Below are 13,082 nucleotides of genomic sequence, written 5' to 3'. Positions count from 1 at the left end.
ATTGGAAAGCAGCTGCAGTCATCCCCCTCTTCAAAGGGGGGGACACTGTACGCTCTCGTTGGCTGGCCCTCACTTCATACTCGTCGCCAAACCCACTGGCTCCATGTCATCTACAAGACCCTGCTAGGTAAAGTCCCCCCTTATCTCAGCTCGCTGGTCACCATAGCATCTCCCACCTGTAGCACACACACAAAACCAATTATTTCTTTGGCCGCCTCTCCTTCCAGTTCTCTGCTGCCAATGACTGGAACGAACTACAAAAATCTCCGAAACTGGAAACACTTATCTCCCTCACTAGCTTTAAGCACCAACTGTCAGAGCAGCTCACAGATTACTGCACCTGTACATAGTCCACCTATAATTTAGCCCAAACAACTACCTCTTTCCCTACTGTATTTAATTAATTTATTTATTTTGCTCCTTTGCACCCCATTATTTTTATTTCTACTTTGCACATTCTTCCATTGCAAATCTACCATTCCAGTGTTTTACTTGCTATATTGTATTTACTTTGCCACCATGGCCTTTTTTTTGCCTTTACCTCCCTTCTCACCTCATTTGCTCACATCGTATATAGACTTGTTTATACTGTATTATTGACTGTATGTTTGTTTTACTCCATGTGTAACTCTGTGTCGTTATATCTGTCGAACTGCTTTGCTTTATCTTGGCCAGGTCGCAATTGTAAATGAGAACTTGTTCTCAACTGGCCTACCTGGTTAAATAAAGGTGAAATAAATAAATAAATTAAAAAACGTAAAGAGCGATGAGAGCAAATTCCTCCAGGCCAATCATGGGCTCCTTCGTCTGCACAGTCGAGTGTGAGTTTTTTTGTCCTACTTGGCAGACTCAACACTCTCACTGTGCTGGTAATGAAGTAAAGAACAGTCCGAACAATGCCTTGCAGCTTGGATCCCTTCCCAACGACAGGAAAGAGCTAACTTAATGAGAGACCAGTGAACTGTGTTACTGAGGATGGTTCACGATTCACAGCTGCCTGACATCCACCTTAATCCCATGGCACATGAATCTGACAAAACCAGCCTGGATTGCAAATAGTAAGTAAATAGGCATTTTGTAACGCTAGAACTTTATCAGACAAGAAGTATAAGTCCTGTGGGTGGCAGGGTAAGTCAGTTAATAACAAATTCTTATTTTCAATGACTGCCTGTTCAGGGGCAGAACAACAGATTTGTACCTTGTCAGCTCAGGGATTTGAACTTGCAACCTTCTGGTTACTAGTCAACACTCTAACCACTAGGCTACCCTAGGCTAACCTAGGTATGTAGGATGAATGGGGAGGGCTCAGAGAACAAACGTGGTTGTTAGTTTATTTGTCACTTTTTTTGTTTTGGGGAATTCACAGCACATGCTAAAAACTAATAAAATAAAATAGTAAAATAATAAACAGTATGTTTTCATAACATCAGCAGAGAACAATTAAAAGTATACGCCCTGCAATAAAAACTTGTGAAATATAAATGTGACAAAGAATGTTGACAACAAATGTGCAGAGGTAACGGATGTGTGCAGGATTCTTTTTACATTTTTTCTACAATGTTGATTTTGGGGTCAGTAACTCCCAACACCAAAAATGTGATAAGTTTGGTAGTGTGGGTGTTAACCCTCTTTCAAAGATTGTTACAAATGTTTTCTCCTTGGTGGCAGGTTCAGATGATAGACACTCAGTAAAATGCATCTGCATGCTCGAGCATGCTCAAGTTTTAATGAAGAAGCCTCAAATCAGGGTGAAAATTATTTTAGGAAATGTTCAGGAGAATAATTATCTGGCCTTAATTTAGTAGAGGAGGGGGGTTGAGATAGAAGGTGGAGGGGTGCTCGTTCTCTGCACTCAAATCAACTCCCATCTAATCAAGCTCCAGGCCAACCAGGCCCAACAAAAGCTACCCTGCAGCCCCCCTCCTTCTGAAGTCAAACATCACAAGCCGCTGTCTGAAGCCGTTGAATGGTTGGCTAAGCTGTGCTACACACCCAGCCTTCCAACCATTAGGGAGGGCATAACCCTGCTACTCCACCCTACCTCACTTCCACAGCCACCCAACTCCTCTACCCCTCTCCAGCCTCTGTAGCCCAGGACATTGGCTCCCAAAGTGCAGCGAAGCCCTCCAGTGTCACGTGACATTCTGATACAGTAGTTATACATACACAGCACCATCCCACTGTTATTTTAACAGACAGACACATCAGCAACCTGCACAAGGTCGCTCCAGACCGTAGTGTATCAGCATGGCAACCTCACACACACACACACACATACTCTGTCAGAGAACCATCACATCGAGCTGTGGGACTCAAACACCGGATCAACTGCATCCAACTCTGTCTGACTGAGAAGAAGCTTACAGAGTCAGGTAGGCGCTTCCTGTTAGGTGTTTCGGTCAGGTTTGGAAATGTGTAGGTCAAGAGCTACTATATCATGTTTTGAAAATAGTTGCGTTAGGTGTTGACTCCCATCATGATACATTGCCATCTGAGGTTGAGGGATCACTGGTATAGGTATATAATGGGGGCGGTATATTTCCTGGTTGCTTATTGAGCTATAAAATCCTCACTTTTATTGTACTGTCTTTCTCTAGATTTGATTTGACCCATGACAATTACTTTTCAGGTGTGCATTACTATCATTTATCAAGTTCCCACGGTAATTGGGATGGACTAACAGAAGCATATTTGACTGTGTTTGGAGGAGAAATGACGTAACATTTTGGATTGAGAGCTGCAACAAGTTAATCAGGTCTCTTCAAAGATAATTGAGGACTTTTCTATGTTTCTTCCTTTACCACGCTGCACTGTATGTATTTGCAGGTGTCCCAAACTAACCCCATCTTACCTAAGATGACCTACCTCATAGGATTTAAATGCCAATTCACATGAATTAAGTTGTATACCCCCTTTTCTAGCAATTAGTGGTACAGTGCAGTACATCCAATATGAAGTTTGGTGTTCTTTGGTTTTCCTTCTTCTAGCGAGTAGCCTGTGTGAAACCAACTTGACTGCACTTATTTCCATGTCTTTTTTTTACAGTCAACAACATACGGAAACTTTACCAAGGGTTGCACAAGGAAGGAAAAGACGAATGGTCTCTTTGTCACCGTGATTATGGCTGGGGATTGGCTACAGCTATACAATACCAAACGAATTGAAATGGGTGAAATACAGTATGGGTGTTGTTATCGCTTTTCCTTGGAATTACATGGGGTAGTTGAAATACAATTGCCATTGCATTGCATGGTCATGTAAAATGCAGATGAATGTACATTCTCATCAGTCTTCATATCACTTTGTCCTTCTCTTGTATAACTGTCTGGGCTACTTCCAATGTGAGGTGAAGGAAGAAAAACGAAATCAGATGCTTTTAGCACCATCTACTGGTCTACTGGCGATGTGCCGTATATTCAATAGCGTTTTAGTAGCACCATATGTTGATTTTCTACTGAAGATTTATTGTGAATGGTTAAACAAAAAAATGACTTAGTTTAATTACTTGTTTCACAGAACAAGAGTTTGCTACACTGATGTGTGATTTTTATAAACGTTTGTATTTTACCAAAAGTGCACTTCACGGCCATTTCTTCACTGTGAAGAAACACATGTTCACTATAGGCTGCACCCATCTGGTTTTTGGCACACAAAAAAAACACAAAAAAAAACAAGTTGTAAGAGATTGAGGAAATAGCTGCTGTTTTTGTTCGGGGACAATGGAAGAACAATTAGGTAATAATCATTTTTTTTCTCATTAGACTGGTTCATATGCTCCAGCTAGATAATGCAGTGTTGGGTCCAATTTCCACAGCCCGACACTCATCTGAATCAGGAGACAATTGTTAAACCAGAGCAAACGAAAGCAAATGTTAGCTGACTGAATCCCACTGTGAGAAAAGGTTTGAGGCATGATGTACTCCAAACAAAGCCTTGTCGACAACGTTCCAGGTAAACAGATGCCAGCTCAATTGGAAATCACCTTTAAATGTCAATCTCGCTGTAATATGGTTTCGGATTGAACCCCAGACAAAATGGTGTTGTGTCAAATGAACAATTTGAAAAAGATCAACAGCACAATATGATTGTGACAACATTATATAGGCACCATACTAGAGGGTGGAACATAGAGATAAACACAATGGATCAATCTCTATGGGGCAGACACGTTTAATGACTCTCCAAGGACTCGAGGCTGTTGGAGAGAACATGGGATGGGAAGAAGATTGAGCAAACGAGTCAATCCTGCCTTTTCGTGTGTTTTGGGTGTGTTGTATTACAGTAAGGTCATCGACATTACAGATACACAAAGTGGTCAAAGTAGCATTTCCTTTGAATAGGTTACTCAGGGGGCAAAGTAACAACCTGTTTCATCATCACCCCTTTAGGTCACTGCAACATTCTCCTAAAACCAATCTGGAGTAGTCTGAGCTGCCCTCCAACAATCAATTATAAATACACAGCTTCTTATGACTAGTGTGTAGTAGTGTACCAGGCAGCTGCCTCTCTCGCTCTCTCGCTCTCTCTCTCTCTCTCTCTCGCTCTCTCGCCCTCTCTCTCTCTCTCTCTCTCGCTCTCTCTCTCTCTCTCTCTCTCGCCCTCTCTCTCTCTCTCTCTCTCTCTCTCTCGCTCTCTCGCCCTCTCTCTCTCTCTCTCTCTCTCTCTCTCTCTCGCCCTCTCTCTCTCTTTCTCTCTCTCTCTCTCTCTCTCTCTCTCTCTCTCTCTCTCTCTCTTTCTCTCACACTACAGCCAACATTTTCTGTTCAGTGGGGGCAGAGCCAAGGTCATATTTTCTAGGGGTGGAGGCGAGGGGGAGGGTACAGTAATTGACCCCCCCTCCCCACTGCTACTGCAGCTTGCTCTAGTGCTCTTGGGGCCGCAGGGAGGCAGAGCGACAGGGCACATGGATAAATCATTTTCGAAAGAGGCTCCTTTCAAACCCGGGGGATTAGAGTGTCATAGAGATGAGGAGCCTGCGCACTGCCTGTTCTGTCAGTTGAATGGGAGACACAGAAGTCACGTGAGTGTGTGTGTGTGCGTGTATGTGAGAGTGTGTGTAAGAGAGATAAAGACGGGGGGAGGGAATATGAACTGAATGGGCACACATGCTGGCTGATGTAATAAAAATAATGCTCTGATCACAACGGAGTGAGAAGTTACCCAAGAGAGAAGGAGATATAATAGGCAGTCCCACTCCATCACAAGGTAAGATCATGATTGGAAAGTAATTCCACAAGCCTCTGTAAGTCCATCTGCTCCACACTGAAGCTGAGCCAGTTTGTTAATTAGGCAACATGGGTTGTGGAAATAGTCTAACCAGTGGTATTATTGCTTTGACTATTTCCTCATCACTCACATCCCATATTGCCTAATTATCAAAATGTCTCAGCTACAGGGTGGAACAGATGGACTTAAAAGAGGCTTGTGGAATGATGATCTCTTCCGTGTAGGATGGATTCAAGCTGAAGAAGAACCAGGACGAGAGGAACTAGGGTTGAGTTCCCGTGAGCATACAGTAGTTCTGTAAACTCTGAGTTTATGTGTGTGTGTGTGTGTGTGTGTGTGTATCGGTATGTATGTAAATAAAAACAGTGTTTCTCTCCATACACTGAGTGAGGTGACTCATCAACTATTCAGTTACAGACGTTGAATTACAGGGAACTATGAATCCACAGAAGTCACAGTAACACCCTCTTACCATGGTGTACTTCCACAGAAAAGGATGAAGTGTAGGTTCAGCCTGTCTGTATGGGCTGTTCTGAGACCAGTGGGTTTGTGTGTGAAAGGTCAGGTACTCTGTGCCAGACTCAACATTCAGGGGGGACGGGGGAGGGAAGGCTGCTGAGTCTGAGTCTTATGGTCACATACTGTATAGCAGACAGGCTGGCTTTTGTAACCAATGACAACGTGTGTGACCCCACCAACATTTACATGTAGGTTAACCTTGAGGAGAACCAAGGAAACTAGGGAAATGTGTTCATATAATGTTGTCTTTGCGCTGATGTTGCAGAGCTGAGAATAGGGATTTTAGCAGCACATTGATTTAGTTCTGTGTTCTGGTACAAGGAATAGTGTGCTGGTAATTATGCCTTTCAACACCCCAACAAATATCACTTCATGTTGTTCACTAGTTTGCTCCAAATGGGGGAGGGTTGGAGGGTAATAAAGGAAATAAAGATAAAGTATGTATATATTTATATGTGTATGTGTGTGTATGTATATATATATACAATGTAATTGTCTGCATCACTTCCAATCCCACATTTTTTTTGTGCAAATATATATATATATTTGCACAAAAAAAATGTGGGATTGGAAGTGATGCAGACAATTACATTGATGGAAGCTACAATCTATCTGCAATATTAAAGCTGATCTACACCCTAAAAATAAAAAATAAACGAAATAAAATAATATATCAGTACATGATCCACATGCATACATTGGGTATGCTTTTTAATAATGTGCATTGTTCGTGTGTTTCAGGTCCTTTATGCAAGTTGTTTACTGGCTGTGCCCCTGCCCTTCACCATGACTCTCCTAACCCACGTGCTGGCATGCCTTTTTGGCATGGGCTCCTGGGTGGCCATCAACGGGATATGGGTGGAGCTGCCCCTCATCGTGCCAGAAATCCCAGAGGGTTGGTACCTGCCCTCTTACCTCACTGTGCTCATCCAGATGGCCAATGTGGGGCCCCTTTTCGTCACCCTCATGCACCGCTTCCGCCCGGGCAAGCTGGACGAGCGACCCGTCATCTACTCCATAGTGGGCCTGGGAGTGGTCGCCACCTTCCTCCTGGCCTTCTTCTGGAAGCACACGGTGCCCTTAGCGGGCGCTACGCATAGTGTCCCCCTTCTAGTGCTCTGTTTCCTAATCTCTGTGGTGGACTGCACCTCCTCGGTCACCTTCCTGCCCTTCATGATGCGCCTCGGTCCCCAGTACCTCACTACGTACTTTGTAGGGGAGGGCGTTAGTGGCTTGGTGCCTGCCGTAGTGGCTCTGGTGCAGGGGGTGGGTGTGGTTCACTGTCGGAATGCTACAGTGGCTAGCCTAGCCAATGGGACCTTAGGGGTTAACACCACTGTAGGGGCCAATGGAGAGCTCCAGGCTGAATACCAGCCCGCTAACTTCTCGGCCCAGGTCTTCTTCCTCTTCCTCAGTGCCATGATGGTGGTGTGTCTGGCCGCCTTCCTCCTGCTCAACCACCACCCGGCCGTGGCCAGGGAGAGGAAGTGCGAGCTATACTTCAACGGAGGCCTGGCAGAGGAGAAGAGCGACCAAGCCCTGTCCCTGTCTCACAGACCTCAAGAGGAGAAGGCCATGATCAGTTCTCCGGAGAGCCAGCAGAGAGCCCGGCAGAGCTCCTTCGGGACGGGCTTCTACAGTGGGCCGGAGCTGGCGTTCATCTTTGTGGTTCTGGCTTGGGTCAATGCCCTGACCAATGCAGTGCTGCCCTCAGTGCAGTCTTACTCCTGTCTGCCCTACGGGAACCAGGCCTACCATCTGGCGGCCACCATGGCAGCCGTGGCCAACCCCGTGGCCTGCTTCATTGCCATGTTCCTGCCCTTAAGGTAAGCCCGACATTGGATTAGCATAACTGACTGATGAATCATTTGCTGAACACAGAATCTCAGATCTATGCAGTCACCAGTGAAGGCTGTTGAAGGTAGACATGGGGAGGATTCATTGTAATGGCTGGAACAGAATGACTGTCAGTCACTGAATCAAGTTGATTTCTATAAGAAAATACAGAATAAACAGCATTAAATAACATTGCACTGTCTCATCCTAAAACATGCAATACTTCAGCGGATAATTTACACAATCCTTGAACGCCTTGAATTTTCCAACCCACTTCCTCAACTGACCGTGTAGCTCTTCCTTGTTCTTTTTTAGGTCGTTGGTGCTGATTGGGATTCTGACAATAGTTGGGACAGGGTTTGGTACTTACATCATGGCCATGGCTGCACTGAGCCCGTGTCCTCTACTGGTCCACAGCGTCTCAGGCACCGCACTCATAGTAAGGCTCTTTCTGTTATTACATCATGGAATAGAGAAAATACATGTGTTAAGTTGTAAGATTGCTGATATGATCTGAACACAACATGACTTCGATTTGATTTCATTGGGCCATTGAGAACGACGTGTTTCTGAGTGAAAATGGGACGTTTGAGGTCAAACAAAGGCTTCCTAAACGACAGTAAACATTCAAACTCATGTCCATGTTGTTCAATATGCAGTTACAACGACCAGGTCGCAGTTGTAAATGAGAACTTGTTCTCAACTGGCCTATCTGGTTAAATAAAGGTTATTTTTTTATATTTTTAAATGATGATCCTATAATGTACTGTGAATATTAACACAATTATAATGTTTTGTTTGTAATGTCTATCTACACTCTGTTGTAGGTCATAGCCTGGATGTTGTTTGTCCTGACCCTCTCCTATGTAAAGGTGATCATTGGGGTGATCCTTCGGGATGAGGGTCACAGCGCCCTCGTCTGGTGTGGAGCGGTAGTGCAGCTTGGCTCCATGCTGGGTGCCCTGTCCATGTTTCCCTTGGTCAGTGTCTATGGACTCTTCAAATCAGGGGACCCTTGTAACACCAAGTGCACAAAGTAGGGATCAAGACATGGCTTACTGTTGAAACTCACTGTAGAAAACAAAAATGGTTGACACTGGAAATATATCTTTCATCATGTGAGTTTGCCTCTTTAAACTGATTTTGAGGTATCTCGTCTGTTGCGTAAGCAATGAAACATCTCCCTATGGTTGCGGAAGGATCTCTTTGAAGCACATCCTCAGATTAGGAACTAAATGGTACCAAATCGCTTGTGTTTATTTACTGTTGAGTTAAGTTTCAAAACGTTTTGCCTCAGATGTAGGGCCTTAATTTGATCACCCTGTTGCAAGATAGATTTTTCTGCAATGCAGTAACTTAAAAGGTTTAAAAGGTTTAAAAGGCTTCTGAAGTTTGCAATTTCCACTTTGACATTTCAGACTTAATTTTCCCTTATGAAAAAAATATCATCCCCTACAAAAATGCCCATTAATTATAATCCAAATAATAATTCAAATTGCCTGTTGTTGCAGGATTATTTTCCTGCTGTAGCAAACTGGCTAAAATTAAGATACGAAATCTATACAGTGTGCCCTAATGAATACGACTCAGTTTGCCTATATTGAGGTAAACACCGTGGGAGGCCAGTGTATTGATGTCTCAGGCTAGACTTCTATTGTTACAAAGACCACAAAGATGATCAAATTGTATTGCTAAGCTTTTTACAAATCTTCTTTAAAGAAGATGAATGCCTTTTTTTGCTTGAAGGGTAATTAAGTACAGTGATATAATAGTGATGATTGGAATGTGTTACTGGGACAAAACAGTGTCTTCATTTTTGAGTTTCTAGAACTGCAAATGTCAACCAAAAGATAATTTATGTTTATTCTTTACCAACGTTTGTGTTACATTATTTTGTATACGACCTTACTGCAGTTATAATGTAATGTACTGTAATTATGTATGGCTCATGTCAATTAAAATGTATACTTACAGTATGTACATGTTTTGTATTTCTGCACTAATTGCTGACCTCATTATCAACTTTCTGTGGTTTATTTTTCACCAGCATGGATATAAAGCATCACTGTAATCCTAATCATACTTACAGTTGAAGTCGGAAAGTTTACATACACCTTAGCCAAAAACATTTAAACTCAGTTTTCACAATTCCTGACATCTAATCCTAGTAAAAATTTCCTGTCTTAGGTCAGTTAGGATCTTTATTAGTTAGGAACTTTATTTTAAGAATGTGAAATGACAGAATAATAGTAGAGAGAATGATTTATTTCAGCTTTTATTTCTTTCATCACATTCCCAGTGGGTCAGAAGTTTACAATAACTCAATTAGTATTTGGTAGCATAACCTTTAAATTGTTTAACTTGGGTCAAACGTTTTGGGTAGCCTTCCACAAGCTTCCCACAATAAGTTGGGAGAATTTTGGCCCATTCCTCCTGACAGAGCTCGTGTAACGGACACAGGTTTGTAGGCCTTCTTGCTCGCACAAGCTTTTTCAGTTCTGCCCACAAATTTTCTATAGGATTGAGGTCAGGACTTTGTGATGGCCACTCCAATACCTGGACTTTGTTATCCTTAAGCCATTTTGCCACAACTTTGGAAGGATGCTTGGGGTCATTGTCCATTTGGAAGACCCATTTGCGACCAAGCTTTGACTTCTTGACTGATGTCTTGAGATGTTGCTTTAATATATCCACATAATTTTCCTACCTCATGATGCCATCTATTTTGTGAAGTGCACCAGTCCCTCCTGCAGCAAAGCACCCCCACAACATGATGCTGTCACCCCCTTGCTTCACGGTTGGGATGGTGTTCTTCGACTTGCAAGCCTCCCGCTTTTTCCTTCAAGCATAACGATGGTCATTATGGCCAAACAGTTCTAGTTTTGTTTCATCAGACCAGAGGGCATTTCTCCAAAAAGTACAATCGTTGTCCCCATGTGCAGTTGCAAACCGTAGTCTGGCTTTTTGATGGCGGTTTTGGAGCAGTGACTTCTTCCTTGCTGAGCGGCCTTTCAGGTTATGTTGATATAGGACTCGTTTTACTCTGGATATAGATACTTTTGTACCTGTTTCCTCCAGCATCTTCACAATGTCCTTTGCTGTTGTTCTGGTATTGATTTGCACTTTTCACATCAAATTACATTAATCTCTAGGAGACAGAACACGTCTCCCTCCTGAGCGGTATGACAGCTGCGTGGTCCCATGGTGTTTATACTTGAGTACTATTGTTTGTACAGATGAACATGGTACCTTCAGGCGTTTGGAAATTGCTCCCAAGGATGAAACAGACTTGTGGAGGTCCACAATTTTGTTCTGAGGTCTTGGCTGATTTCTTTTGATTTTCCCATGATGTCAAGCAAAGAGGCACAGAGTTTGAAGGTATGCCTTGAAATACATCCACAGGTACACCTCCAATTGACTCAAATTATGTAAATTAGCCTATCAGAAGCTTCTAAAGCCATGATATCCTTTTCTGGAATTTTCCAAGCTGTTTAAAGGCACAGTCAACTTAGTGTATATAAACTTCTGACCAACTGGAATTGTGATACAGTGAATTATAAGTGAAATAATTTGTTTGTAAACAATTGTTGGAAAAATGACTTGTGTCTTGCACAAAGTAGATGTCCTAACCAACTTGCCAAAACTTTAGCTTGTTATCAAGAAATTTGTGGAGTGATTGAAAAACGAGTTTTAATGACTCCAACCTAAGTGTATATGTAAACGTCCGACTTCAACTGTAAATACTTTGACCAGTAGATGTCAGGCTAAGGTAATGGTAACACAAACTGAGAGTGAGATGCGAGACCTGAACAGAGCAGGGGTCCACTTCCTGGAATACAGCTCAGACCTATGGATATCACATACGCCTTCAATCTGCCAGCAAGATCTAATGGGAAAGTATTTAGCTATGAATACAACTTAAAAAAAAATAAGTTGTCCTAACCGACTTGCCAAAACTATCGTTTGTTAACAAGAAATTTGTGTTAATGACTCCAACCTAAGTGTATGAAAACTTCTGACTTCAACTGTACCATGAAAATAGCCCTTTCATAATAAGCCATATTCAAGATAATTGTATTAATAGCACTAGATCAAATTGATAATGATGAAGGATAATTGTCTATAAATTGTGATCCTAATTTCCGGAAATATATATATATTTCCGGAGACCATACTTCTGTTATTTTTTACATTACTCATTTTCGATTTGCCCTTCCTTCTGCTTTTTGAATGCATCTTGAAATTGCTCAAAGTACCGTAGGAGTTGTGCATGTCTCTTGGGTATTGCCCCATGCCGCTAGAGTCACGTCTCGATCATTTTCCGAATCCCACCCACTCACAGTAACTTAGTGAGAGTGAGAGCGGGTGCAGGTGTGTGCTTTTTTTTTCTCTACAGGCCCTAAAGATAGAGAGCACTGAGGAACTAAGTCATTGCCTGATTCAGACCCCAGCGGCCCCCAAGGATCCCCAATGGACATCTGGGTTCATCATCTCCTGTTGTCTCCTACCATACATATGCTCTTATGTCTCTTTGTGGCTTTAGTGGTTTAAGTGTGCAGGGGCCCATCAATAGCAGAGGTTAGATAACTTTAGGTGCTAAGTAATATGTGAAGTGATTCATTTTATTTATCCACTATTTGTCGAGAGAGAGCCCTGGCAAATTAGGATGCTTTTTCTGTGAACGCTATTGCTTCTGTGAATGCCATTGCTTCTAGGAATGCTATTCCTTCTGTGAATGTGCAAACTGTAATGCAGGTGGACTGCCTGACCTACGTGAAGGTGGGTGCTTTGGTGAAACAGTGGCCATCTCTCTCATCATTGGAGTAGCAGTGGCCATCTCTCTTGTCATTGGAGTAGCAGTGGCCATCTCTCTCGTCATTGGTGTAGCAGTGGCCATCTCTCTCGTCATTGCAGTAGCAGTAGCCATATCTCTCTCTCTCTCTCCTATTGTCTCTCGAACCAATTCTCTCATTCAGTCGCCCGCTCTTGACCCAAATCTCACACATTCCGTTTCCCTCTATTGGCTCCCTTTGATTATTGCGTACAGCATACATTGTGATCCTAATTTCAATTGAAAACATATGAGGGGAAATCCTAGCTCCCACTGCTCTTTAATGGGCCGACGTGGGATAGGAGAATGCTGAGAATGATTGAATTTTGTGTTAAGGCTAGGGACAATCAGGTCTCGCCTGGCGTTATGCAATCGACCATACTCCCCTCCTTACGCCACGTCTGGTAAAAGCCTGAGAGGGAGGACTGGAAAGCCGATGTCTGGACGAGACCAAAAAGGGATTTCTCTAAATGATTCAAGACAATATTAAAGGAATGCTGAGCGATCAGAGGAGCCAAATGAGATTTGATTCACCTCCAGACTCTGGAGGCGACTGACTTTTAATATTGCTAAATTCTTCTTCTTTTTTTTAACACTGTGATGCTTGACATACTATATTTCCTGACGGACGGAAACATATGGTTCTTATGGGAATCCTGCTATGCACAAT

The 13,082-nt window shown here is 42.8% G+C and overlaps 1 protein-coding gene across 2 annotated transcripts; it reads left to right on the top strand.

Annotated features, from left to right (window-relative positions):
* The first annotated feature begins 4,823 nt into the window (after nucleotides 1-4,823).
* LOC110518433 (riboflavin transporter 2) lies at nucleotides 4,824-9,559 on the top strand. 2 transcript variants are annotated; one of them, XM_036973845.1, is made up of 5 exons: nucleotides 4,824-5,205; nucleotides 5,396-5,504; nucleotides 6,487-7,571; nucleotides 7,897-8,020; nucleotides 8,409-9,559. In XM_036973845.1, the coding sequence occupies exons 3-5, from the start codon at nucleotides 6,532-6,534 to the stop codon at nucleotides 8,619-8,621; spliced, it is 1,377 nt and encodes a 458-aa protein (XP_036829740.1). In that variant the 5' UTR covers nucleotides 4,824-5,205; nucleotides 5,396-5,504; nucleotides 6,487-6,531; the 3' UTR covers nucleotides 8,622-9,559. The 2 variants fall into 2 exon arrangements, with proteins under 2 accessions (XP_036829740.1, XP_021451712.2); XM_021596037.2 differs by lacking the exon at nucleotides 5,396-5,504 and having other exon boundaries at nucleotides 4,827-5,205.
* Nucleotides 9,560-13,082: the final 3,523 nt, after the last annotated feature.

This window comes from Oncorhynchus mykiss, chromosome 3, assembly GCF_013265735.2.
Source record: "Oncorhynchus mykiss isolate Arlee chromosome 3, USDA_OmykA_1.1, whole genome shotgun sequence".
NCBI lineage: Eukaryota > Metazoa > Chordata > Actinopteri > Salmoniformes > Salmonidae > Oncorhynchus > Oncorhynchus mykiss.
The sequence above is the reverse complement of the archived record's forward strand: the minus strand, read 5'-3'. Positions and strand labels throughout refer to the sequence as shown.